This window comes from Pelodiscus sinensis, chromosome 6 (assembly GCF_052426305.1).
Source record: "Pelodiscus sinensis isolate ZL-2025 chromosome 6, ASM5242630v1, whole genome shotgun sequence".
In the NCBI taxonomy this organism is placed as follows: Eukaryota; Metazoa; Chordata; order Testudines; family Trionychidae; genus Pelodiscus; species Pelodiscus sinensis.
Window position 1 is genome coordinate 603,583 of NC_143057.1, and position 26,690 is coordinate 630,272.

The 26,690-nt window shown below is 52.6% G+C and overlaps 2 protein-coding genes across 3 annotated transcripts in view; one reads left to right on the top strand and one right to left on the bottom strand.

Moving 5' to 3' along the window:
- The first annotated feature begins 4,596 nt into the window (after nt 1–4,596).
- On the top strand, nt 4,597–5,913 carry ACTL7A (actin like 7A). Its single transcript, XM_006139586.5, has one exon. It carries the CDS (start codon nt 4,663–4,665, stop codon nt 5,911–5,913), a length of 1,251 nt encoding a protein of 416 aa, XP_006139648.2. The 5' UTR covers nt 4,597–4,662.
- A 1,434-nt stretch (nt 5,914–7,347) lies between these two features.
- The window catches only part of ELP1 (elongator acetyltransferase complex subunit 1), an 86,341-nt gene continuing 66,998 nt past the window's right edge, over nt 7,348–26,690 (bottom strand). The window contains exons 31-36 of one of the 2 annotated variants that reach the window (XM_075914990.2): nt 26,172–26,285; nt 16,971–17,082; nt 16,344–16,471; nt 15,736–15,890; nt 12,299–12,394; nt 7,348–8,038 (exon numbers count right to left, since the gene is read on the bottom strand). In XM_075914990.2, coding sequence (XP_075771105.2) covers nt 7,985–8,038; nt 12,299–12,394; nt 15,736–15,890; nt 16,344–16,471; nt 16,971–17,082; nt 26,172–26,285 — 659 coding nt within the window. In that variant the 3' untranslated portion in view covers nt 7,348–7,984. The remainder of the gene's footprint in view (nt 8,039–12,298; nt 12,395–15,735; nt 15,891–16,343; nt 16,472–16,970; nt 17,083–26,171; nt 26,286–26,690) is intronic. The other variant, XM_075914991.2, reaches the window with a different exon arrangement.

Here is a 26,690-nt window from a genome sequence, read left to right on the forward strand (position 1 = left end):
CGCATGCTGCTGCGAATTTGTCCATGCTGGCTTGCATTTCCTGCTCTGATCCAGCATTCAGGGCGCAGTCATCAGCAAAAAGGAGATCTCGTAGCACAGTCTCCTTTATCTTGGTGACAGCCTGGAGTCTTCACAGGTTAAACAGTTTCCCATCGGTCCTGTATCTCAGTCTAATTCCCAAGGAACTGTTCTGAAAGGCGTCTGACAGCATGGCTGAAAACATTATGCTGAACAGGGTCGGTGCCAGCACACACCCTTGCTTGACGCCGTTTGTGACGGGAAAGGCCTCTGAAGCTTCTCCATCATCCAGAACACGAGCCGTCATGCCGGCGTGGAACTGACGTACCATCAAGATGAATCTGTCAGGGCACCCAAACTTCGACATGATGCGCCACAGACCTTCGCGACTGACAGTGTCAAAAGCCTTGGTGAGATCCATGAAGATGGTGTACAGTTCACGATTCTGCTCTTGACACTTCTCTTGGCCTTCTCATCAACACAAAGAAAACCGAAGTGATGCACCAGCCAGCTCCGAAAGCTCAACATCAAGAGCCCACCATCACAGTGAAGGGACAAAAGCTGCAAGCAGTGGACCAATTAACATATCTTGGCAGCACCCTCTCCCGCTCAGTGACAATTGACATCGAGGTCAACTGCAGAGTCGCCAAGGCAAGCTCTGCATTCAGCAGACTGTTGACCAAAGTGTGGGGCCGCCGTGGAATAAGCCTTGCTACAAAGCTTAAAGTCTATCAAGCAGTAGTGTTAACTACCCTGATGTGTGCCAGTGAGACTTGGACTGTATACAGGAGGCACGCTAGGCAACTGAACCACTTCCACACGATTTGCCTCCGCAGACTTCTGAGGATCCGGTGGCAGGATAAGGTGCCAGACACAGAAGTCCTTTCTAGAGCAGGTCTGCCGTCAGTTTACACCCTGCTGATGAAAGCTCAGACACGCTGGGCAGGCCATGTTGCAAGGATGCCAGATCATCGCATCCCTAAACAGCTCTTCTATGGTGAGCTGTTTCAAGGGAAGCGATCGCATGGGGGACAAAAGAAGCGATACAAAGATACGCTTAAAGCCTCTCTCAAGTCCCTGGATATTGACACCACCTCCTGGGAGACCCTGGCACAAGACCGATCGACATGGCACACGCTGATCTACCAAGGCTGTCAAACATCTGAAGCCAGAAGGACAACCACAGCACAAGAGAAGCGAGCACTCCGTAAAGCCAGAGTTGCAAAAGCTGCAACAGTGGTGCCCACACGTCTGCCCGACATGTGGCAGAACATTCCGTGCCCGTATCGGCCTTATCGGCCATTTGCGGACACACCGTGGACAGTCCACAACCCGTTAGATGTCAAGGTCCTCTTCGAATACGATGGACGAACAACAACAACTTGCTGGCAATAATACTCTGGAGACTGTATCAAAAGCCTTGCTCAAGTCAAGATATCTCCCGGCCATCACCTTCCCCATAACCTCAGAGCCAGTTTCCTTGTCGTAGAAGGCAATCAGGTTGGCCAGGGATGACTTGCCCTTAGTGAATCCATGCTGACTATTCCTGATCACTTTCCCCTCTTCCAAGTGCTTCAAGATGGATTCCTTGAGGATCCCCTCCATGATTTTTCTGGGAACTGAGGTAAGACTGACTGGTCTGTAGTTCCTTGGCGTCCTTTCCTTTTTTAAAGATGGGCACCACATTTGCCTTTTTCCCCTCCCTGATCACAAGTTTTCAAAGATAATGACCAAAGGCTCTGCAACCACATCAGCCAAGTCCCTCAGCACCTTCAGATGTATTAGTTCTGGCCCCATGGATCTGTGTATGTCCAACTTTTCTAAACAGTTTTTAATCTGTTTTCTCCACCGAGGGCTGCCCACCTCCTTCCCATGCTGCATTGCCTAGTGCAGGAGTCTGGGAGCTGAAGACAGAGGCAAAGAAAGCATTAAGTACTTCAGCTTTTCCCACATCATCTGTCACTAGGTTACCTCCCTCATCCAGTAAGGGCCCCACACCCTCTCTGATCATCCTCTTATTGCTACCAGGCCTGTAGAAACCTTTCTTGTTCCCCTTCACATCCCTTGCTAGCTGCAATTCCAATTGTGCTTTCGCCTTCCTGATTACACCCCTGCATGCTTGAACAATGTATTTATCCTCCTCCCTAGTCATCTGTCCAAGTTTCCACTTCTTGTCAGCTTCCTTTTAGTGTTTAAGATCAAAGATTTTACTGTTAAGCCAACGTGGTTGCCTACCATATTTGCTTTTCTTATTGAGCATCAGGATGGTTTGTTCCTGTGCCTTCAATAAGGCTTCTTTAAAATACTCTCCTGGACTCCTTTCCTCTTCATGTTAGCATCCCAGGGGATCCTGCCCATCAGTTCCCTGAGGGAGTCAAAGTTTGCTCTTCTCAAGTGCAGGGTGCATATTTTGCTACTCTTCTTTCCTCCTTTTGTCAGGATTCTGAACTCGACCGTCTCCTGATCACTGCTTCCCACGCTGCCACTCACCTCTACTTCCCCTACTAGTTCCTCCCTGTTTGTGAGCAGCAGGTCAAGCTGCGCATGGCCCCTGGGTGGTTCCTTTGGCACTTGTACCAGGAAGTTATCCCCAACTTTCTCCAAAAGCTTCTTGGATTGCCTGTGTACTGCTGTGCTGGTCTCCTAGCAGATGTCAGGATGATTACAGTCCCCCATAAGAACCAGGGTCTGTGATCTCAAAGCTCCTCTTAGTTGTCTGAAAACAACCTCTACTTCATCCAAGCATCATGGACACAATTCCAGTCTACCACTATGCCGTGTCTCAGTGCTCTATGAATGGGCTAAGTTTAGTGGTATTTTAGCATCCCAAAGAGCTTCTCCAAGCCCATTTTTGGGGGGAGGGGTCCCCCAATTCTGTTTCCTGAAAACACTTTCTGTAGATGAAATCTCACGGGTGAGCCTTACGTCTATAGCAAATTCACGCTTACAGGGCCGTGCACCTAGGTCTGCAGCTAGTATGTGAACCTTCCTCATGCCTTTGGGCTCAGCCTTTGAAGACTCACCCTGCCCTTCCTGTGCAGCTATTGCCGGAGGCCTGGGACTAATCCTGTTCCTTGCAGCTATTTGCACCCTTCAGTTAATTTTGATAGAGCCTTTGAGTAGATGCCATGAAGTCATGCTCTTGTGTGTTAATTACACACTCTTATAACGCTGGTAGTGTCACGAGGAGGGGTCATTTACTAGACGTCGTTAGAGGAAAAGGGGGCCTTCCTGCTTGTTTACCGGTGGATTCTTATTTGAAGTGCTTATCAAGCATAACAATGAAATCCAGAATGAGAATATTTTGTTAGCGTTCACAGATCGTGGTGCGCGTCCCAGCCCAGGCTTGGTTGCTGGATTGCACCCAATGCTGTGGAAAAAGGCTCATCTTCTCTGGGGCGCTCCTGGCCTCCTTTGGTACCTCAGCACCATGGGGATGACACACAGTGCTAAACTGCTAAGGGGAGCACTACTGCAGCCAGTTTCATGCTTAGAGAGATTTTCCCCTCTCTCAACTACGTGGATAACGTTCAGATGTGGTGTTCCACTGGGGCTAGCAATGGCTCTAGGCCCTGTTGAGAGAAAGCTCATTGCAGCAGTAAATCAGGGACATAGCTATTGCTCATGGCAGGACACGCTAGTTCGAACATTAATACTCAACGCTTTTCATCCACTGCAGCTGGAAGCACAAAGCGCTCCAGTCTTCAGCTACTAGCGCACGTTGTTGGCTTTGGCCATGTTGCTTCGCCAGTTACAAAGACTGCTGACAAAACTCACACTAGCTAGGATACGATTTTTCAGCTTTTTGTGAATGCTGCAGAGGAATCAGACAGCTCAAGGCACAGAATACCCTTGCACATCTCAACAAGGACTGCTCTAGCCAAGCACTGCACTAGCAGACTCCGAAGAGAACCCCGTCCTCCTTAGTCTGAGGGGAAGTATAGGCTGTGTACCTGCTGTCTGGGTAGAAACCTACACTGGCTCTTGCTGAAAGTAGGTTTTTGTGTTACTGTGGAGGACAATGGTACTGTCGCAGGGTGGTTTGCAATGTTGGCTCCACCCAAAACTCATTAACATTGGCTGGTATGGCCCTGTATTTCTAGTGACAAATTAGCAGGTAACAGGCAGGGCCGGCTTTAGGAAGTGCGGGGCCCGATTCTCAGGGTTGAGGCTGCGCATGCACCGTGCACCTGGGAGCGGGGCCCTCTTAGGCGCAGGGGAATTGGCCTAAAGCCAGCCCTGGTAACAGGTGCTGTTTGTGGAAGGGGGTGACAACGTTACAAAGGATTATACCACAAGGCTGGGGTCCTGTATTTCAGCACGTTGCACTGTCCCATCAGTGCATGGCTTTGTGACAGCTTCTAGCAACACAGGGGCTGTCGCGTTTGTTTTGTAAAAGTTACCACAAAGAAAGTTTGGGGGCTGGAAGAGTGTTTAGTATTGGACAAAGCGGGACCAAAAGGAATATTGCTTAGTGAAACACTAAAGCTCAGCTGTAGCTCTAGGGGCAGGCCACAGCTGATGTCATAATCAGTGATGTCAGTGGCCTGAAAGTTCCAAAATTCCCCCTGGTATTTCTTGGCTTGCCATGGCTTCTGCCAGTGCAGTCAAAGGGAATCAACATCTCTGCCAAAGGGAAAAGAAATGTCACGCAACAGAAGTGCCAGCTCCATGGTGGAAGCCACAATCCAGCAAGGCCCTGCAAAAAGGGCAGTGCTAGTTAGGGCCAACCCAGTGCCCAAGGAGGCCAGCATTCCCTCCATGAAGGGAAGCCCCAAGCTTGTGAAGGAGACCAGAGCAGTGATCATAGACATTGGAACAGGTTACTGTAAGTGCGGATTCGCTGGAGAGCCTCGCCCCTCCCATGTTATTTCATCTACAGTGGGCAAGCATTTCCAGGAGACGGCCAAAACCGGGGACAATCGCAAAGAGACCTTTGTTGGGAAAGAACTTCAGGATGTGACGATACCCCTAAAGCTGGTCAACCCTTTGAGACACGGCATAGTGGTCGACTGGGACTGCGTCCAAGACATTTGGGAATACATTTTCCACAAAGAGATGAAGATTCAGCCGGAGGAGCACGCTGTCCTGGTATCAGACCCTCCACTGAGCCCTACCACCAACAGGGAGAAATATGCTGAGATGCTGTTTGAAACGTTCTGCACTCCTGCCATGCATATTGCCTACCAGTCCAGACTATCTATGTATTCGTACGGAAAGACCTCTGCGCTCGTGGTAGAAAGCGGCCATGGGGTTTCGTATGTAGTCCCGATCTATGAAGGTTATACTATGCCTAGCATTACAGGAAGAGTGGACTATGCTGGATCAGACCTCACCCGTTACCTCATGAAGTTATTAAATGAGGCTGGGAACACATTTACCGAGGAACAACTAAGTGTGGTGGAAGATATCAAGGAAAAGTGTTGCTATGCATCTCTGGACCTTCAGCACGACACCAGTTTGCCTCTCCGGAAACAGCAGGTTGATTATGAACTTCCAGATGGTCACTTACTTACCATTGGCAAAGAGAGATTCCTGTGTTCGGAAATGCTCTTCAAACCATCCGTGATAGGATCGCAGCAGCCAGCGCTTCCACTTCTGACAATGACCTGCCTCAGTAAATGTGACGTTGATCTCAAGAAGAAGCTGATGGGCAATATCTTACTGTGCGGTGGTTGTACCATGTTGATGGGCTTCCCTGACCGCTTCCAGCGAGAACTGACCAAGATGTGCCCCAACGATAGCCCCATCGCCGCAGCATCCCATGACAGACGCTCTTCTGTGTGGACCGGAGGATCCATTCTGGCATCGCTCAAGGCCTTTCAGCAGCTCTGGGTTTACAGAAGAGAGTATGAAGAGCAGGGCCCTTTCTTCATCTACAGGAAATGTTTCTGAGTACTACATGGACACGACTGAGCCTGGGATCCATACTGCCACCCCGAAGGGACTGAGAACCTCTGTTTCTCTCTCAGCTCCTGGTGACAAACCGAGCTGCTAGAATGTAAATGTGAATCTGTGCCCTGCTGTGGCTGTGGCTGCATTAAACGCTCATAGCATGTTGTTTGCACATTAACAGGTTTTCGCTCATCTATTTCATAGGCTATAGTGAAAACTCTTATTTGATTAAGAGGATTTACCAGTGTAGAAGGGCCAGAGCACAGACCCATTGGCTGTTGCAGTGGTTTTCAGGCTGTGATCCAGATTGTTTACGATTTCCAAAGGGTTCCTACTGCCCTGTGAAATTTTGTAAAGATCTGCAAATGAAAAAAAATTGAAAACCACTGCAGAAAAAACAGCACCAATCCCCCATCTACAGTGAATCTGCTGCTGCCCACCAGCTATGGTCATAATGGCATTTTTCTAGCTGATGGGTTTCCTGTAGGACCCAAAATAGGTCCAGACTGATGGGTGAGAGCTTTCAGGGTAAATGCACATGTAGCTCCACGGTCTACTCCCGAGTTTCCAGTCTTCACCTGATTCTGGGCTGGGAGTTTTGTTCCACTCCCTTCTGACTGGGCTGCACAACTATGCCTTACATTGTGATAGGCTCAGCAAGCCTTCCTGCTTGCATATAGCCAGCAGTTACACATACCACCACCACACCTTCAAAGCAAGCACATTGATTCTTAAGGTAACGCAATTATACCTAAAAGAGAATTGACAGCAGCTGGATTTAAACACCCTCTATACGGCCCTAGGACACTGAAGTCTTTCCAACCCTTCTGGAGAGGGTGGTGAACCCTCTGGGACAGAAGGTCTGATCCATTTGCTGCATCAGAGAGAAGGCCCCGTGTCAGTCTCAGAGCAGCACTTTTACACCAGAAGCCTTTCTGTCTGCTGGCCTCAGGAAAACTCAGTAGGTGCAAGCCACCCTAAGGGTGTTTACAGTTTAGCGAGTCACCATAATGACCTTCCCCTTCCCATTTTTAGATCCTGGAAGAGCTGTGGCAACCCTTCCCTGGGGAGTTTCACTAAGCCCCTGGCCCAGTGATCCATAAAGCTTTCATAACCGGCGTACAATTACACTATCTGGCACCTGAGTGGAATTCTGCTGGTCAGGTGTGTGAAGTGAGAGATTTGCTGGCTGTAGATTTAGTCTGTCACCCTGATGAAAACGGTAAGTTCCTCCCACTCTTTGCACATCACTTGTACCGTGAGACTGGTTACATGTGCCAGCACTTTTCCCAGGATGGCAGGGGAGAACATTCCGAGACCTCAGCTGTAGGCAAGCCCATTCCTGTATCCAGGCATTCATGGACAGTGTGATTTGAAACACCCATGCAAAACAACGCTACTCCAGACAGACTCAGGGCAGTTTGGAGACACAGCTTTAGCAATATCATCTTTATTACACTGCATTCTGGGACGACTCTGACAGCACAAGGTGCCATGAACTGCTCTAGTGTCTAACAGTGTAAAGATTTGCTACTGGTGTAAGATGCACCGGCTGAGGTCCTAGTCGCCTTACAGACCATAATTACTTAAGTCAATGGAGTGATGCAAGGTTGACTCTGGAGCAACAAGACAATTTGGCTAATGTCTTGTAACAGGCACCCAACTTTACACAGGAAAACAAGGCTGAGTGCACCACGGAGTCTGGACCTCTGCTTGAAGGTTTTTTCCAAATTTTAATCAACTGGATCCAAATTGTAAAAATGCTGCTTGAAATGACCAAGACGTCTCAGTCACAGGAGCAATGATGTAGCGCTGCACAACGTGCTGGTTGGGGAGCTGCTTTAGCAGCAGTACCCCAGAGCTGCTAAATGCAAGACGGCTAGACTTGGTAGATGCTCAGGTTCTTTTGGGGGACTGTCTCTTGTTCTCCAGGGCTGGCAATGACCCATCTACGGTTTGTGTGAGAGAATGTAGAGCAGAGGTTTCAAAAGGAAAGGGAAGTAATGAGCTTACAATAAACTACAGTCCAGAGTCCAGCAGGATTTCTTGGGCCCTAGTTATTGTAAAAGTGTCAGTTTCCACTGCATGTTTTTGTTGAGTTTTGGAGGAATAAGAAGTTGGGCATCTGAAAAGCAAGAGAAGAGAAGGTTACAGCACGTTCCCATCGCACTCAACTCTGGAAACCCTCCATGACTATTCCTCCATTGCCCATCAATAGCCGCTGACAGACTGTCAACCAGACGCACTTCTTTTCTAGGAGAGGGATCTAAGGGTGCTGAAGGGAAGCATGTCCAAGGGGGGTGAGCAGGCCCATTCTAGTGAGAGGGCTTCTAGGAGCATATGACAGTTACAGATTTACAACTTGGCCAGTCAGTTTTGGGACTGAGATGGTTTTGCCAGTTTTCACTTTCTGCAGATAACATCGTGTGGCTAGTAGGCCAGGGGCCCGGGCTGTAGGCATCGGTTGAGCAGCTCCCCCTTATGTTACAACTGCTCAAGATAGGGTCTAGACCTGCAAGGATGCTCCGACTATAAAATGCTTGTAGGTTACTGAGTGCAACCGGTCATGTCTATATCCCACGCTGTAAGGCAGGGTGCACCTTTTGCTTTAGAACTCTAAGAAGGCTTGCTCTGAACTCGTGAGCCAGGCAGGAGTGGTGGCTCCCCTGTTGCTCAAGAAAAACATTCCGTAAGAAAGTGGTGAAGCAGGTTTTGGAACTAATTGATAAACTGAACAGTAACAAGTCACCGGGGCCAGATGGCATCAGCCAAGGGTTCTGAAAGAATGTAAATGGGAAATTGCAGAACTATTAACTGTGGTTTGTGTAACATATCCCTTAAATGAGCTTCTGCACCCAAGGACTGGAAGACAACTACCATGACACCAATATTTCAGAAGGGCTCTAGAGGCGACCCTGGCAATTACAGACCAGTAAGTCTAATGTCGGTACCAGGCAAATTAGTTGAAGCCACAGTAAAGAATAAAATTGTCAGACACACAGAAGAACATAATTTGTTGGGCAAAAGTCAACATGGTTTCTGTAAAGGGAAATCCTGTCTTACTAATCTGTTAGAGTTCTTTGAAGGGGTCAATAAACATATGGACAAGGGGAATCCAGTAGATATAGTATACTTAGATTTCCAGAAAGCCTTTGACAAGGTCCCTCACCAAAGGCTCTTGTGTAAATTACATGGCCATGGGATAAGAGGGAAGGTTCTTTCTTGGATTGAGAACTGGTTAAAAGATGGGAAACAAAGGGTAGGAATAAATGGTAAATTTTCAGAATGGAGAGGGGTAACTAGTGGTGTACCCCAAGGGCCAGTCCTAGGATCAATCCTATTCAACATTCAGAAACAGTGAGGTGGCAAAGTGCAGACAATACTAAACTGCTCAAAATAGTTAAGACCAAAGCAGACTGTGAAGAGCTTCAAAAAGATCTCACAAAAAATAAAGTGATTGGGCAGCAAAATGGCAAATGAAATTTAATGTGGATAAATGACTTATGTCGGATCCGCAGTTACGAACGGGGCTTTTCTGGCCCCGGAGGACTGGAGCGGCGGGACGTCCAGATGTGCTGCAGTCCCGCCGCCCCCTTCCTCCGGGGCGAGAAAAGCTGCTCCCCGTCTCCCTGGTCTGCAGGGAGACCGGGAGCAAAGCCGCGGAGCACGCCCGCAGTGGGACAGCCCAGGCACGCCCGGGCTGTCCTGCTGCGGGCGTGCTCCACGGCTTTGCTCCCCGTCTCCCTGCTCAGCAGACCAGGGAGATGGAGCAAAGCCGTGGAGGACGCGGGCGGTCCCGCCACCCATGTCTCCCTGGTCTGCTGCAGGGGTCGGGGGTGCAGCTAGTGCCCCCTCTTACTCCCCCCAGCAGACCAGGCTTTTCTTGCCTATGCCTGGGGTACAGCAGCTGGGGCGCTGCTGGGTTGGTCCCGCAGCACCGCTCCTTGGCGCTACTGTACCAACCTGGCAGCGCCCCAGCTGCTTTGCCCCAGGCGTCCTGATTCAGCCGCTGCTGGTCAGTTTCAGCAGTGGCTGAATCAGGACGCCTGGGGCAGAGCAGCTGGGGTGCTGCTGGGTTGGTCCAGTAGCACCGAGGAGTGGCGCTACTGGAGCAACCCAGCAGCACCCCAGCTGCTGTACCCCAGGCGTCCCCAAGTCAGCCGCTGCTGAAACTGACCAGGGGCTGACTACAGGAAGCCCGAGGCAGAGTTGCTCTGCCCCGGGCTTCCTGGAATCAGCTGCTCATCAGTTTCAGCAGCAGCTGACTTGGGGACGCCTGGGGTTCTTAAGTTGAATCTGTATGTAAGTCAGAACTGGTGTCCAGATTCAGCCGCGGTTGAAACTGATCAGTTTCAGCAGCGGCTGACGCCAGTTCCGACTTACATACAGATTCAACTTAAGAACAAACCTACAGTCCCTATCTTGTACGTAACCCGGGGACTGCCTGTAATGCACATTGGAAACAATCCCAACTATACGTACAGTATGATGGGGGCTAATTTAGCTACAACTAATCAGGAAAGATCTTGGAGTCATCGTGGATAGTTCTTTGAAGAAGTCCACGCAGTGTGCAGCAGCAGCAGTCAAAAAAGCAAACCGGATGTTAGGAATCATTAAAAAAGGGACAGAGAAAAAGACAGAGAATATCTTATTGCCTTTATATAAATCCATGGTACGCCCACATCTTGAATATTGTGCACAGATGTGCTCTCCTCATCTCAGAAAAGATATACTGGCATTAGAAAAGGTTCAGAAAAGGGCAACTAAAACGATTAGGGGTTTGGAAGGGGTCCCATATGAAGAGAGATTAAAGAGACTGGGACGCTTCAGTTTAGAAAAGAGGAGACTGAGGGGGATATGCTAGAGGTCTATAAAATCATGAGTGGGGTGGAGAAAGTGAATAAGGAAAAGCTATTTACTTGTTCCCATAATATAAGAACTAGGGGCCACCAAATGAAATTAATGGGCAGCAGGTTTATAACAAATAAAAGGAAGTTTTTCTTCATACAGTGCACAGTCAACCTGTGGAACTCCTTGCCTGAGGAGGTTGTGAAGGCAGGACTATAACAGGGTTTAAAAGAGAACTAGATAAATTCATGGAGGGTAAGTCCATGAATAGCTATTAGCCAGCATGGGTAAGGAATGGTGTCCACAACAGGTCTGGGCACATTGCAGGCAGGGGCTGCTCTGGTTCTCTGGAACAGCTCCTACCTGCAATGTGCCCAGACTCGCTCCGGAAGACCAAGCCAGCCCCTGTCCATGGCAAGCCCCCTGCTCCCAGCCCCCACTGGTTAACCTATCACACCCCTGCTTGCCATCAGCTTGAATTCTGAAAGAAGGAAAAAGATAGTAAAGAGGTAAAGAATTTTCATGTCAGCTGTTTGGACTGTCACAGGGCTGCAGCTAGTAAGCTGAGCCAGAGATCCCACGGTCAACCTTGGTTAGACTAACAACAATCAGTGCTGACCAATTACTACGGCTTGTCACCTTTTGGAACCACAGACACTCATTTGTGCACATGAATATTGCCTGCTTTAAGCTATAAGTAACTCATTTTTCCTAGTTATTAAACCCCCAGTTTACTCTAGAGTTAGCTACGAGCACTGTCTTTGGTGCGAGATCTAAGGAACAGACAGACCTTGTGGGTGAGGAGTCTCTGGGGCTGGGAGCAATGTGAACCTGTGTGTTTCGTGGTGTAATTTATCACTTGGTCCAGCTTGCCTGAGAGGCGAGATAGTGGGGAGTGCCTAAGAGGATCCTCTCTGACTCTGAGAAGACTGCTGTAGTGCTTCAGAAGTATACATTTATTATTGGGTTGGTGAAATCTGTAGAACATACCCCCAGTTTGGGGAGTCTGCCCTGCTTTTGCCATTCTGACCTAAGTTAGGCATTCAGGGTCGTGAACACCTCCAGGCAGCATGACAATCATCACCACCGTAGACCCTCTGCGTTGCAAGGCAAAGAAATGCTTTCTGATAAACCCCATAAAATATCCCTGCATATGACATTTTACTTTTCCATTTCCTCTTTCAAGCGTGCTGCTGCTCTACAGAGGAAATCCAACCACGGCATTATGGAGCTAAGCTCGCTGGCTCAATTATTCCACCTCAACCACATCCACTTACCCAAGAAAAACATTTCCATTGCCAGTAAGCCTGAAAAGCCCACCTTCGACCCAGTGAAGCGAGATTCTTGCCTTTTTTGTAGCTCTTGCTAGCAACACATATTCTTCAGGCCAAAGCAAGTTTTTCAAGCCCCTGATGCAAACCCACTCTCCAAAGGTCCATGCAGGTGTAACCAACAGGTGGAGGACGGAAGACCCCCACTCACTCCTTAGTCATGTGGGCTGTGCTTTGATCAGTAAGCAGTATGTTGTGTGACTCACCGTGCACTGCAGGAGCTGCAATTCTTTGCTGTTGATAGGCGGCCGTGATGCTGTTTGCAGTGGAATTGGGGCCCAAGACCTGGAGAATAGGCAGTACTGCACATGATCACGATTCAAGTCCTTATAACAATGACGTACAGGAGTCCAAAGCCCAGCACCCCAAGAGCCAGCCATTCTGCCTCTAGCCGCTGCAGTAGTTAGTGCTACCTCTACAGCATGGGAGTTTGTCTGATATTCACACTGGAGTCGAAGAGAGCTCTGCACTCCTGCTCTTACCTCCCCCCATGGCAGTGCTTGGCATTTGCAGCAGATGCCGCCAATGGCACATCTCCATCCATCTGCAGCTAAGCTTGTGGCTACTGGGCAACTGCAGAGAGCTGCAATGTGATTCAGAGCAGGGGCTCTGTGGCCACTGGTCTAATGGGACTGCTGCACAGAGGCCAGGGCAGGGAAGCAAAGCTGCACAACACTGTGCTGCCATTTGAAGGCACCGAGGAACGAGAGCACCCAGCAAGATGCTGAGATCACTGACAAAGTCCTGGGGCTTCTACTGGAGGCCTGGACCAAGATAACTGTAGGGGCTGGCGGGAATGACATCTTTGCAGCACTGGACTTCTAGCCCATACCTGAGACCTATTCCCTACCACTAGGGATGGGCCCTTTAAGCTGCGGACGAGCAGCGTTGCTACCTCTTGAGATTTTAATCACGAGTCTTGCGATATTTGGGTGCCTTGAACACCAAGCTCTTCGAGGCAAGTGACAGTTAAGAGAACCTTAACTTGTATTAAAACTTTTTAACACTGGTGCTTAGGGAGAAAAGTTTATTGTATTTTTAAAGAGCTTTATAATTTTTTAAGCCTAAGTCGTTATATTGATCATTTGAGGTCCATAATACTGAGGCTGGGAATACAGTCGAAAGTCGGATTTAATTCTTGGGCTAAGATTATGTCTCAGATATTTTAGTAAATGTCAGAGAGTTCACAGGCAATAAAGAAAAAAAAATCACCAAAGCCCATGACCTGTCTTTTACTAAAGATCTGTGACAAAATGGAGAACTGCCAAGACCCCACAATATCTGTGTGAGGTCAGAGCTTCTGGGGGCCCCTACAGCCAAGCAACTTGGGACAGCAAGGGAACCCCAGGGCGGCGTGGGGGGGCAAGAGGACCCGATAGCTCCCAGTTGCTGCATGTTGAAGCCACTGATCTCTGGACGTTACAGATTCAGTTACTTCCATGACTAAATTGTAGACTCAATCATCAGGCATGCGAATATTGTACAAAGGGAAGGGGACAGTGGGGACTAAAGCAATTGTATTGGTAACATTAACAGTTCAACCCCTGCTCAATTATAAAGCAGAGCTGTGAAGTAATTCATTGTGACTAATCGTGCTGTTAAACAACAACAGAATACTACTACTCTAAAGATTTTTGGATGTTTTCTACATTTTCAAATACATTGATTTCAATTAGAACACAGATTATAAAGTACGCAGCGTTCACTTTATATTTATTTTTTATTACAAATACTTGCACTGAAATAAACAAACAGTATTTTTCAATTCATCTAATTGTAACTGTAGTGCCATCTTAAAAGCTGAACTTAAATGTAAAATTATGTCAAAAATTTTGCGTTCAGAAATAAAGCAATGTAAACGTTAGTGCTTACAAATCCCTCAGTCCTACCTCTCGTAAGGAAGCTTAGTTACAATTTGCAGGAGATAACGCCGCCCCTGCTTCTTGTTTACAAGATCACCTGAAAGTGAGAAGGGGTTCACACAGCATTGCTGTAGCTGGAGGTGTGGGATATTGTGTGACAGATGCGCTATAGACTCATGCTTAAACCACCATTCCAGAACACATGCGTCCATGCTGATGACTGGTTCTACTCGGAAATAATCCAAAGCAGAGTGAACCGATGAATGTTCATTTTCATATGAGGCAGATGCTGTCAACAGAAGATTCAAGTTTTGGGTGTTTTAGTTCCGTAGCATCCACATCAAATTGATGCTCTTTTAAGAGCATGCTCCATATCTCGCCCCTCTCAAATTTTGGAAGGCACTTCAGATTCTTAAACTTTGGGTCAAGTGCTGTAGCTATTTTTAGAAATCTCAAATTGGTACCTTCTTAGCGTTTTGTCAAATCTGCAGTGAGGGCAGAGCCGGCCCAAGGTATTGGCGAGGCGGGCTACCGCCTGGGGCGCCCCATTGTAGGGGGCGCTGTACTGGGCTGCTGGGCCGGGCGGGGGTGGGACCACGCATGCGTCGCACTCCTGGGGACGGCGCCGCACTCCTGGGGCGCGCAATTGGTGTGGGCCGGCCCTGGGTGAGGGCCATCATCCAAGACTGCTTTCACATGAAATACGTGGCACAATACAGGTAAGACAGAACAGGAGACACACAGTTGCTCTCATGGAGTTTAGTCAAATTTAATGAATGCATGCTTTAACAAATACCATCAGCATGGAAGCATATCCTCCTGAATAATGGCTGAAGCGTGAAGGGGCATATGATCATTTAGCATTTCTGATGCATAAATACCTTGCAAGGTTGGCTACAAAAGTGCCATGCAAACACCTGCTCTCACTTTCAAGTGATACTGTAAATAAAAGGCAGGCAGAATTATCTCCCATAAATGTAAACTAACGTGTTTGTTTTAGCAAGAAGCTGAAGCAGCAAGACCAAGTAAACTTAATAAGTTCTAAAGTTTTACATTGTTGTTTTTGAGTGCAGCTCTGGAACAAAAAAATGTCTACATTTGTAAGTTGCATTTTCAGGATAAAGAGTTTGTACTAAAGTATTTGTATGAGGTGAACTGAAAAATGCCATTTTAAAATCATTTTTACAATGCAAATGTTGTATTCTGTGTTGTAATAGAAATACATATATTTGAAAATGTAGAAAAACCATCCAAAATATTTAATACATTTCAACTAACATTCTATTGTTTATCAATGTGATTAACTGAGATTAATTTTTTGAATTAATCACATACGTTAACTGTGATTATTAGAAACATACAAGGACGAGGGAAGGATACGGAGTATATTGCACCGAACTCTGTAAATTGCTACCCTTAAGAGAAAGGTTTAATACGAAGTCAGTGCAGTTTACACAGAAGGAACACAAGCCAAAGTCACCTAATGCTCCTCTGAGCCAAATGGATCACTCCTAACCAGCACCAAGCATAGCAGGTAGTGCCCATGCTGGCGAGCAGGCAAGGGTCTGAGCTGTGGAAAGACGCAGCATTGTTTTCAAAATGTACTGCCTAGGTCTAGGAGGTCTCTGCCATCCTGCCACAAGGGACAGATCTGGAGGCCTACACTGCTACCAACTCCAGTCAGTTTGTCCATGTTAAAGACTCCAGTGTTTCTCTAGTCTAACCACCACAGCAACACAAGTAGTAACTCAAGTCACAGCCATCAAGGAGCAAGCACTTACTGGGTTAGCAGGATTCTGCTGCAGGTCTGTGGTCCAGATTTCCGGGAGTGACCTCTCGATCACCTGTAAAATTTCTTCCAGGGCCTGCTGCAGCTGCCGGGCCTGCTCATCATAGCCAAATAGCACAAGCTCCTTTAACAAGCTGTGTACTTCACCTGCAGGGAAGAGATCAGAGCCAGCCCCCCATCACAGTCATCAGCCAGGTTCACTAAGCAAGAGCTGCTGTTCTAGCCCTGGGGACAGGGGTAGAGGAGCAGCAGGACACAGCTCCTGCTCTCAGCCCTGGTACCAAGAGGACTTAGCACGAGGGGAGCAGCCTAGTCCGTCTCACCCAGATGCTATACGCCTGGGGGCTGGGGGCATTTTCATTCCTCTGAGCCGTGACAGCTGCAGAGGGTTGGACTAGCCAAGACAACCAGGAGTCCTGATTCTGGCTCCTGGCCAAGGAAGCACCTTTCCTGGTGACCCTGGGGAAGTGGCTGCTCTCTTCAGCAACCCCCCTCCTCCCACCACACACTCCCAAGGCTTCAGCCGGAGCTACTCTTTTCAGCCCATCCTCAGACTGCTGCACAGACCAGATACTGGCTTGACTCGGCCAGAGGCCTTACCCTTCATGGTCTCAGTAGTGCGAATATTTTCTGCCAAGGCCTCCAGAAGGGCCACATCCTCCAGGGGACTCCCCTCCTTCAGACTGTGCCGCTTGCGCTCTGCCTTGCGACGGTTCTTGGAGGATCGGCTAAAGGGAGGGACGTCCAGTAGCACCATGGCCAACAGAGCAGGACAAAGCAGCCAGAGGAAGCCAGAACCCCCATCGCCCCACCTCCCCCAATGAAACCCGCAAGCCAGTGCATCTTACTGCAGTCCACACGCCCCTTGCTAAGACACGCAAGATCCAAGTGGGCTGCCAGCCAAGGCACAGGCGGAGGGCCAGCTTCCCACCTGCACCCACTGCTGTGGAGCGTGGCTGCCCAGGAGCTAGTCCTGGGGATGGGCGCTCCCTAAACCAGCCTTGCAGCTTCTGTGCAGCTTGCAGCCCTAGAATGGCATTAATCGGCTGGGCAAACTGCAGGGCCAGCTTTGCCTGCAGCATGTTCCTCCTTTTCACAAGTTATCAAACAGCTGGTGCACCCACAGCCCCAGAGTAGCGAGTCCGCCAGCGCGGATGGAGTCAGAGCTGTGCACTCCACCTCTCACCCCCACTAACACCCCTGAAGAGTTACAAGACAGGGACATACGCAGATATCCTGGAGTTACTGTGTGAGTATTTGCTACTCGTGTCACTGGCCATCACAGTACTGCCGCTTTCGGAAAGAAGGTCTGCTTCCGCACCGTCGGGCGGCTCATCGTCTGCAAAACACACCAGCCACCAGTTAGACCTTCCCCCACCCCAGTGAAGATGGAGGTTATTCCCAAGTATCAGAGGAAAACATTCCAGCACAGTTACACAGGGCAGGTGACGCCAGTGGGGACTGTCCCAGGACATCCTAGCTCAGAGCAGGGTCTGTCTGGAGAAGTGTAAATGCCAGGGGAATGCGGAGAACAGGACCCTCCCCCACTGAGCTCCTCTTTCCCTCCACAAGTTCATTAGGTACGCTGCTCGAGAAACAATCTCACACAGGACCTCTACTGCTGGGCCGTTCCCCCGGCCACACTGGAGAGGCTCCCACAGCACATGGCAGAGGCCAAGAGAACAGGTGTGGTGGAGGGCCGATGTCAGACCTGGCGCACCTGGGGAAAGCGCTGGTCCTTAAAGGTAGCTGGAGAGTCCCTGATGTTCTAAGTCTCCCCCGAAACACCTGCCGGTTGGAGACTCCGAGCTGGACACTGGCTGGGGAGTATTTTCTCTGCCACACCAGTCCAGCTCCCTCGTACCTTTGTTCTTAGGTGGGGCGCTCACCTGGGGCTGCCTGCCCCACTCACTCTTGGCAGACCCCACCAGAGACCCTAGAGGGTGGGCACGAAGTACGCGTGGTCTTTGCCCAGACATAGATGCTGGATGCTGGGAGCAGAGGGGGCAGGGTCTGCCACAAGGCCTCCCCTGCTTCCACTCCCCCTCCACGCACCAGCAGTGCCTCTTGGGGGGGGGCAGTGGCCACCAAGATAGCGAAGGGGCCATCTAAGGGCTCAGTAAGCCCCTCCCACTCCAACCCCAAGTTCGAGGCCTCCCTTTTCAGATGTATCCGCCCCGTCTGGCTGTTCTCAAGTAGGTGGGACTCCAGGGGGCGCCAGAGCTGGCCCTTAGGATACAGGGCAGCTGTACAGGTGAGCACCCCCAACACGCAATCTCAGCCTGGGTCTGCGACAGGCACCGACAGACAGCCGGGACGCACCGCGAGTTCACAGGGGAGCGCTCACCGGGACAGGCAGCCGGGACGCACCGCGAGTTCACAGGGGAGCGCTCACCGGGACAGGCAGCCGGGACGCACCGCGAGTTCACAGGGGAGCGCTCACCGGGACAGGCAGCCGGGCCGCACCGCGAGTTCACAGGGGAGCGCTCACCGGGACAGGCAGCCGGGACGCACCGCGAGTTCACAGGGGAGTGCTCACCGGGACAGGCAGCCGGGCCGCACCGCGAGTTCACAGGGGAGCGCTCACTGGGACCGGCAGCCGGGCCGCACCGCGAGTTCACAGGGGAGTGCTCACCGGGACTGGCAGCCGGGACGCACCGCGAGTTCACAGGGGAGCGCTCACCGGGACAGGCAGCCGGGACGCACCGCGAGTTCACAGGGGAGTGCTCACCGGGACTGGCAGCCGGGACGCACCGCGAGTTCACAGGGGAGCGCTCACCGGGACAGGCAGCCGGGACGCACCGCGAGTTCACAGGGGAGTGCTCACCGGGACAGGCAGCCGGGCCGCACCGCGAGTTCACAGGGGAGCGCTCACTGGGACCGGCAGCCGGGCCGCACCGCGAGTTCACAGGGGAGTGCTCACCGGGACTGGCAGCCGGGACGCACCGCGAGTTCACAGGGGAGCGCTCACCGGGACAGGCAGCCGGGACGCACCGCGAGTTCACAGGGGAGTGCTCACCGGGACTGGCAGCCGGGACGCACCGCGAGTTCACAGGGGAGCGCTCACCGGGACAGGCAGCCGGGACGCACCGCGAGTTCACAGGGGAGCGCTCACCGGGACTGGCAGCCGGGACGCACCGCGAGTTCCCAGGGGAGCGCTCACCGGGACAGGCAGCCGGGCCGCACCGCGAGTTCACAGGGGAGCGCTCACCGGGACAGGCAGCCGGGCCGCACCGCGAGTTCACAGGGGAGCGCTCACCGAGACAGGCAGCCGGGCCGCACCGCGAGTTCACAGGGGAGCGCTCACCGGGACAGGCAGCCGGGACGCACCGCGAGTTCACAGGGGAGCGCTCACCGGGACAGGCAGCCGGGACGCACCGCGAGTTCACAGGGGAGCGCTCACCGGGACTGGCAGCCGGGACGCACCGCGAGTTCACAGGGGAGCGCTCACCGGGACTGGCAGCCGGGACGCACCGCGAGTTCACAGGGGAGCGCTCACCGGGACTGGCAGCCGGGCCGCACCGCGAGTTCACAGGGGAGCGCTCACCGGGACAGGCAGCCGGGACGCACCGCGAGTTCACAGGGGAGCGCTCACCGGGACAGGCAGCCGGGACGCACCGCGAGTTCACAGGGGAGCGCTCACCGAGACAGGCAGCCGGGCCGCACCGCGAGTTCACAGGGGAGCGCTCACCGGGACAGGCAGCCGGGACGCACCGCGAGTTCACAGGGGAGCGCTCACCGGGACAGGCAGCCGGGCCGCACCGCGAGTTCACAGGGGAGCGCTCACCGGGACAGGCAGCCGGGACGCACCGCGAGTTCACAGGGGAGCGCTCACCGGGACAGGCAGCCGGGACGCACCGCGAGTTCCCAGGGGAGCGCTCACCGGGACAGGCAGCCGGGTCGCACCGCGAGTTCACAGGGGAGCGCTCACCGGGACAGGCAGCCGGGCCGCACCGCGAGATCACAGGGGAGCGCTCACCGGGACAGGCAGCCGGGACGCACCGCGAGTTCCCAGGGGAGCGCTCACCGGGACAGGCAGCCGGGCCGCACCGCGAGATCACAGGGGAGCGCTCACCGGGACAGGCAGCCGGGCCGCACCGCGAGTTCACAGGGGAGCGCTCACCGGGACAGACAGCCGGGCTGCACTGCGAGTTCACAGGGGAGCGCTCACCGGGACAGGCAGCCGGGACGCACCGCGAGTTCCCAGGGGAGCGCTCACCGGGACAGGCAGCCGGGCCGCACTGCGAGATCACAGGGGAGCGCTCACTGGGACAGGCAGCCGGGCCGCACCGCGAGTTCACAGGGGAGCGCTCACCGGGACAGGCAGCCGGGCCGCACCGCGAGTTCACAGGGGAGCGCTCACCGGGACAGACATCCGGGACGCACCGCGAGTTCCCAGGGGAGCGCTCACCGCGACAGGCAGCCGGGCCGCACCGCGAGTTCACAGGGGAGCGCTCGCCGGGACAGGCAGCCGGGCCGCACCGCGCGTTCACAGGGGAGCGCTCGCCGGGACAGGCAGCCGGGCCGCACCGCGAGTTCACAGGGGAGCGCTCGCCGGGACAGGCAGCCGGGCCGCACCGCGAGTTCACAGGGGAGCGCTCGCCGGGACAGGCAGCCGGGCCGCACCGCGAGTTCACAGGGGAGCGCACCCCGGGACAGGCAGCCGGGCCCCACTGCGAGTTCACAGGGGAGCGCTCACCGGGACCAGCAGCCGGGCCGCACTGCGAGTTCACAGGGGAGCGCTCACCGGGACCGGCAGCCGGGCCGCACTGCAAGTTCACAGGGGAACGCTCACCGGGACAGGCAGCCGGGCCGCACTGCGAGTTCACAGGGGAACGCTCACCGGGACAGACAGCCGGGCCGCACTGCGAGTTCACAGGGGAGCGCTCACCGGGACAGACAGCCGGGCCGCACCGCGAGTTCACAGGGGAGCGCTCACCGGGACTGGCAGCCGGGCCGCACCGCGAGTTCACAGGGGAGCGCTCACCGGGACAGGCAGCCGGGCCGCACCGCGAGTTCACAGGGGAGCGCTCACCGGGACAGGCAGCCGGGCCGCACCGCGAGTTCACGGGGGTGCGCTCACCGGGACAGGCAGCCGGGCCGCACCGCGAGTTCACGGGGGAGCGCTCACCGGGACAGGCAGCCGGGCCGCACCGCGAGTTCACGGGGGAGCGCTCACCGGGACAGGCAGCCGGGCCGCACCGCGAGTTCACGGGGGAGCGCTCACCGGGACAGGCAGCCGGGCCGCACCGCGAGTTCACGGGGGAGCGCTCACCGGGACAGGCAGCCGGGACGCACCGCGAGTTCACAGGGGAGCGCTCACCGGGACAGGCAGCCGGGCCGCACCGCAAGTTCACAGGGGAGCGCTCACCGGGCCAGGCAGCCTGGCCGCACCGCGAGTTCACAGGGGAGCGCTCACCGGGCCAGGCAGCCGGGCCGCACCGCGAGTTCACAGGGGAGCGCTCACCGAGACAGGCAGCCGGGCCGCACCGCGAGTTCACAGGGGAGCGCTCACCGGGACAGGCAGCCGGGCCGCACCGCGAGTTCACAGGGGAGCGCTCACCGAGACAGGCAGCCGGGCCGCACCGCGAGTTCACAGGGGAGCGCTCACCGGGACAGGCAGCCGGGCCGCACCGCGAGTTCACGGGGGAGCGCTCACCGGGACAGGCAGCCGGGCCGCACCGCGAGTTCACGGGGGAGCGCTCACCGGGCCAGACAGCCGGGCCGCACCGCGAGTTCACAGGGGAGCGCTCACCGGGACCGGCAGCCGGGCCGCACTGCCATACCGCCCTGGCACACCAGCAGCAGGAGCAGCACTGCGAGTTCACAGGGGAGCGCTCACTGGGCCAGGCAGCTGGGCCACACTGCCATACCGCCCTGGCACACTAGCAGCAGGAGCAGCACTGCGAGTTCACAGGGGAGCACTCACCGGGCCAGGCAGCCTGGCCGCACCGCGAGTTCACAGGGGAGCGCTCACCGGGCCAGGCAGCCGGGCCGCACCGCGAGTTCACAGGGGAGCGCTCACCGAGACAGGCAGCCGGGCCGCACCGCGAGTTCACAGGGGAGCGCTCACCGGGACAGGCAGCCGGGCCGCACCGCGAGTTCACAGGGGAGCGCTCACCGAGACAGGCAGCCGGGCCGCACCGCGAGTTCACAGGGGAGCGCTCACCGGGACAGGCAGCCGGGCCGCACCGCGAGTTCACGGGGGAGCGCTCACCGGGACAGGCAGCCGGGCCGCACCGCGAGTTCACAGGGGAGCGCTCACCGGGCCAGACAGCCGGGCCGCACCGCGAGTTCACAGGGGAGCGCTCACCGGGACCGGCAGCCGGGCCGCACTGCCATACCGCCCTGGCACACCAGCAGCAGGAGCAGCACTGCGAGTTCACAGGGGAGCGCTCACTGGGCCAGGCAGCTGGGCCACACTGCCATACCGCCCTGGCACACTAGCAGCAGGAGCAGCACTGCGAGTTCACAGGGGAGCACTCACTGGGACAGGCAGCCGGGCCGCACTGCGAGTTCACAGGGGAACGCTCACCGGGACTGGCAGCCGGGCCGCACCGCGAGTTCACAGGGGAGCGCTCACCGGGACAGGCAGCCGGGCCGCACCGCGAGTTCACAGGGGAGCGCTCACCGGGACAGGCAGCCGGGACGCACCGCGAGATCACAGGGGAGCGCTCACCGGGACAGGCAGCCGGGCCGCACCGCGAGTTCCCAGGGGAACGCTCACCGGGACAGGCAGCTGGGCCACACTGCCATACCGCCCTGGCACACTAGCAGCAGGAGCAGCACTGCGAGTTCACAGGGGAGCGCTCACTGGGCCAGGCAGCTGGGCCACACTGCCATACCGCCCTGGCACACTAGCAGCAGGAGCAGCACTGCGAGTTCACAGGGGAGCACTCACTGGGCCAGGCAGCCGGGCCGCACCGCGAGTTCCCAGGGGAACGCTCACCGGGACAGGCAGCTGGGCCACACTGCCATACCGCCCTGGCACACCAGCAGCAGGAGCAGCACTGCGAGTTCACAGGGGAGCGCTCACTGGGCCAGGCAGCTGGGCCACACTGCCATACCGCCCTGGCACACCAGCAACAGGAGCAGCACTGCGAGTTCACAGGGGAGCACTCACTGGGATAGGCTCGAACATGCAGGAGTAGCTGGGGCACCTGGTGCTGGCCACTGTGGGCAGGCAGGACACTGGGACAGATGGACCTTTGGCCTGACGCAGTGTGGCCGTTCTTACATTATTTTAAAATAATCCTGCTGGGCTTCCTGAACCAGCAAGCAGAGTGAGCCAGGGACCTGGAACAGGTGCTCTACGCCGCAGCATGGGGGACATTCATTACCCAGTCCCAAGTGGAAGGAAAACGTGGCCCTTTCCTGCAGGATTTTACATGTATGTGGAAGTTTTTTAACTCAGGAAAGTTGCTGCATTGGCAGTTCTGTACAAGAAATTTAAATTTTACAGCAGGAAGTGCAAGTTTTCATACTAAGTAAATGGAATCAACAGATCACGCTAAGAACATAAGAACGGCCAGATTGGGTCAGACCAAAGGTCCATCCAGCCCAGTATCCTGTCTGCCGATAGTGGCCAATGCCAGGTGCCCCAGAGGTGGTGGACCGAAGAGAATGATCAAGCGATTTGTCTCCTGCTATCGAGCTCCAGCCTTTGACAAACAGAGGCCAGGGACACCATTCCTTATAGCCTTTTATAGACCTAACCTCCATGAATTTATTTAGCTTTTTTTTAAAACTGTTATAGTCCTAGCCTTCACAGCCTCCTCTGGCAAGGAGTTCCACAGGTTGACTGTGAGCTATGTGAAGAAGAACTTTCTTTTATTAGTTTTAAACCTGCTGCCCATTCATTTCATTTGGTGTCCTCTAGTCCTCCTATTATATGGGAACTAATGAAGAACTTTTCTTTATTCACCCTCTCCACACCACTCATGATTTTATAGACCTCTATCATATCCCCCCTCAGTCTCCTCTTTTCTAAACTGAAAAGTCCCAGTCTCTTTAACCTCTCCTCATATGGGACCTGTTCCAAACCCCTAATCATTTTAGTTGCCCTTTTCTGAACCCTTTCCAAGGCCAAAATATCTTTTTTGAGGTGAGGAGACCACATCTGTACACAGTATTCAAGATGTGGGCGTACCATAGTTTTATACAGGGGCAGTAAGATATTCTTTGTCTTATTTTCTATCCCTTTCCTAATAATTCCTAGCATCCTATTTGCTTTTTTGACTGCACACTGCGTGGACATTTTCAGAAAACTATCCACAGTAACTCCAAGATCTTTGCTGCTTAGTTGTAGCTTTATTAGCCCCCATCACATTGTACGTATAGTTGGGGTTATTTTTTCCAATGTGCATTACTTTACACTTATCCACATTCAATTTCATTTGGCATTTTGTTGTCCAATCACTCAGTTTGGGGAGATCTTTTTGAAGTTCTTCACAGTCTGCTTTGGTCTTAACTACCTTGAGCAGTTTAGTATAGTCTGCAAACTTTGCCACCTCACTGCTTACCCCTTTCTCTATATCATTTATGAATAAGTTTAATAGGATTTGTCCTAGGACTGACCCTTGAGGAACACCACTAGTTACCCCTCTCCATTCAGAAAATTTACCATTTATTCCTACCCTTTGTTTCCCGTTTTTTAACCAGTTCTCAATCCATGAAAGAATCTTCCCTCTTATCCTAATTTACACAAGAGGCTTTGGTGAGGGACCTTGTCAAAGGCTTTCTGAAAATCTAAGTACACTATATCTACTGGATCCCCCTTGTCCATGTTTGTTAACCCCTTCAAAGAACTCTAATAGATTAGTAAGACAGGATTTCCCTTTACAGAAACCATGTTGACTTTTGTCCAACAAATTATGTTCTTCTACATGCTTCATAATTTTATTCTTTACTATTATTTCGACTAATTTGCCCGGTACTGACATTAGACTTACTGGTCTGTAATTGCCAGGGTGGCCTCTAGAGCCCTTTTGAAATATTGGCGTTAATGTTAGCTGTCTTCCAGTCCTTGGGTACAGAAACTGATTTAAAGGATAGGCTACAAACCACAGTTAATCGTTCCACCATTTCCCAGCTGATTTCTTTCAAAACCCTTGGGTGAATGCCATCCGGTCCTGGTGATTTGTTACTGTTAAGTTTTTCAATTTGTTCCAAAACCTCCTCTAATGACACTTCCATCCGGGACAGTTCCTCAGATTCACCCCCCACAAAGGACGGTGCAGGTTTGGGTATCTCCCCAACATCCTCAGCCGTGAAGACTGAAGCAAAGAAATCATTTAGTTTCTCCGCAATGGCTTTATCGTCCTTGATTGCTCCTTTTGTATCTCGATTGTCCAGGGGCCCTACTGGTTTTTTAGCAGGCTTCCTGCTTCTAATGTACTTAAACATTTTGCTATTACTTCTTGAGTTTTTGGCTAGCTCAAAATCTTTTTTGGCTTTTCTTATTACATTTTTACACTTAATTTGACAGTGTTTATGTTCCTTTCTATTTATCTCACTAGGATTGGACTTCCACTTCTTAAAAGATGACTTTTTATCTCTCACTGCTTCTTTTACATGGTGGTTAAGCCACGGTGGCTCTTTTTCAGGTCTCTTACTGTGTTTTTTAATTTGGGGGTATACATTTAAGTTGGGCCTCTATTATGGTATCTTTGAAAAGTTTCCATGCAGCTTGCAGGGATTTTACTCTAGACACTGTGCCTTTTAATTTCTGTTTAACTAATCTCCTCATTTTTGCATAAATCTCCTTTTTGAAATGTAATGCCAGAGTGGTGGACTGCTGAGGTGTTCTTCCCACCACAGGAATTTTAAATGTTATTATATTATGGTCACTACTCCCAAGCGGTCCTGTAACAGTTATCTCCTGGACCTGATCCTGCACTCCACTCAGGACTAAATCGAGAATTGCCTCTCCCCTTGCGGGTTCCTGTACCAGCTGTTCCAAGAAGCAGTCATTTAAGGCATCGAGAAATTTTATCTCTGTATCTTGTCCTGAGGTGACATGTACCCAGTCAATATGGGGATAATTGAAATCCCCTATTATTATTACTATTATTGAGTTTTTTATTTTGGTAGCCTCTCTAATCTCCCTCAGCATTTCAACGTCACTATCACTGTCCTGGTCAGGTGGTCGGTAATATATCCCTACTGCTCCTGGCTTCTAGAGTTCAGAGACTTGGACCAGAGGGGATGGATAATTCAATAATTTCCCTATTCTGTTTGCTCCCTCTGAAGTGCCTGGCACTGGCCACTGTTGAAAAACAGGATCTGGGCTAGAAGGATCATTCATCTAAGCCACTATAGCCATTTTTATGTTCCTATGAGAAAACCACTTCACTGGTGTGTTCAGGAACTTGCTAAGACACGACTAGTTACTGACTCTAGAGAAGCTGCATCAGTCCAGAAACATACCCAATAGCCCTTGGCGGGCCTGCTCCTTCAACTCTCGAACCACCAGGAGGCGCTTTCTGTGGCGAGTGAACGTTGTTTTCTGAGAATCCAGAATTACCAAATAATTTCTCTGGGCTGCAGGATGCAAAAGAGACCAAGGAGGTTTTAGGTTCAGACCAAAGATAAATAAGCACATTCTAACATTTAAACCCCTTTTCCAAGTCCCTCTGGAAGCAATACTAGTGCCGACACGTTTGTATTTGTAACATGCTGTGAGTGTTCTGCAGCCCAGCACAGCAGGTCTAGAACTGTTCAGGAACCACACACAGTAATAGAAATTCAAAGCTTGAAAAAAGCCAACAGGAGCATACAGGTAGGTTACCGGAGCCAGAGTGTTAAAGGCAGCCCGTGCCCAGCCTGGGATTTAGAAATCTAACTCAAAGCTCCTGTTTGTAAAGCTTGTAGCCACAGACTATGGGCCCTTCTTTAACCCCCTTGCATTACGACGCTTCCAGAAAACAGAGCACTTCACTCCCATCC

Coding starts and splice junctions, on each gene's coding strand:
- ACTL7A (XM_006139586.5), top strand. CDS start 4,663: ATGTCACGCAACAGAAGTGCCAGCTCCATGGTGGAAGCCACAATCCAG.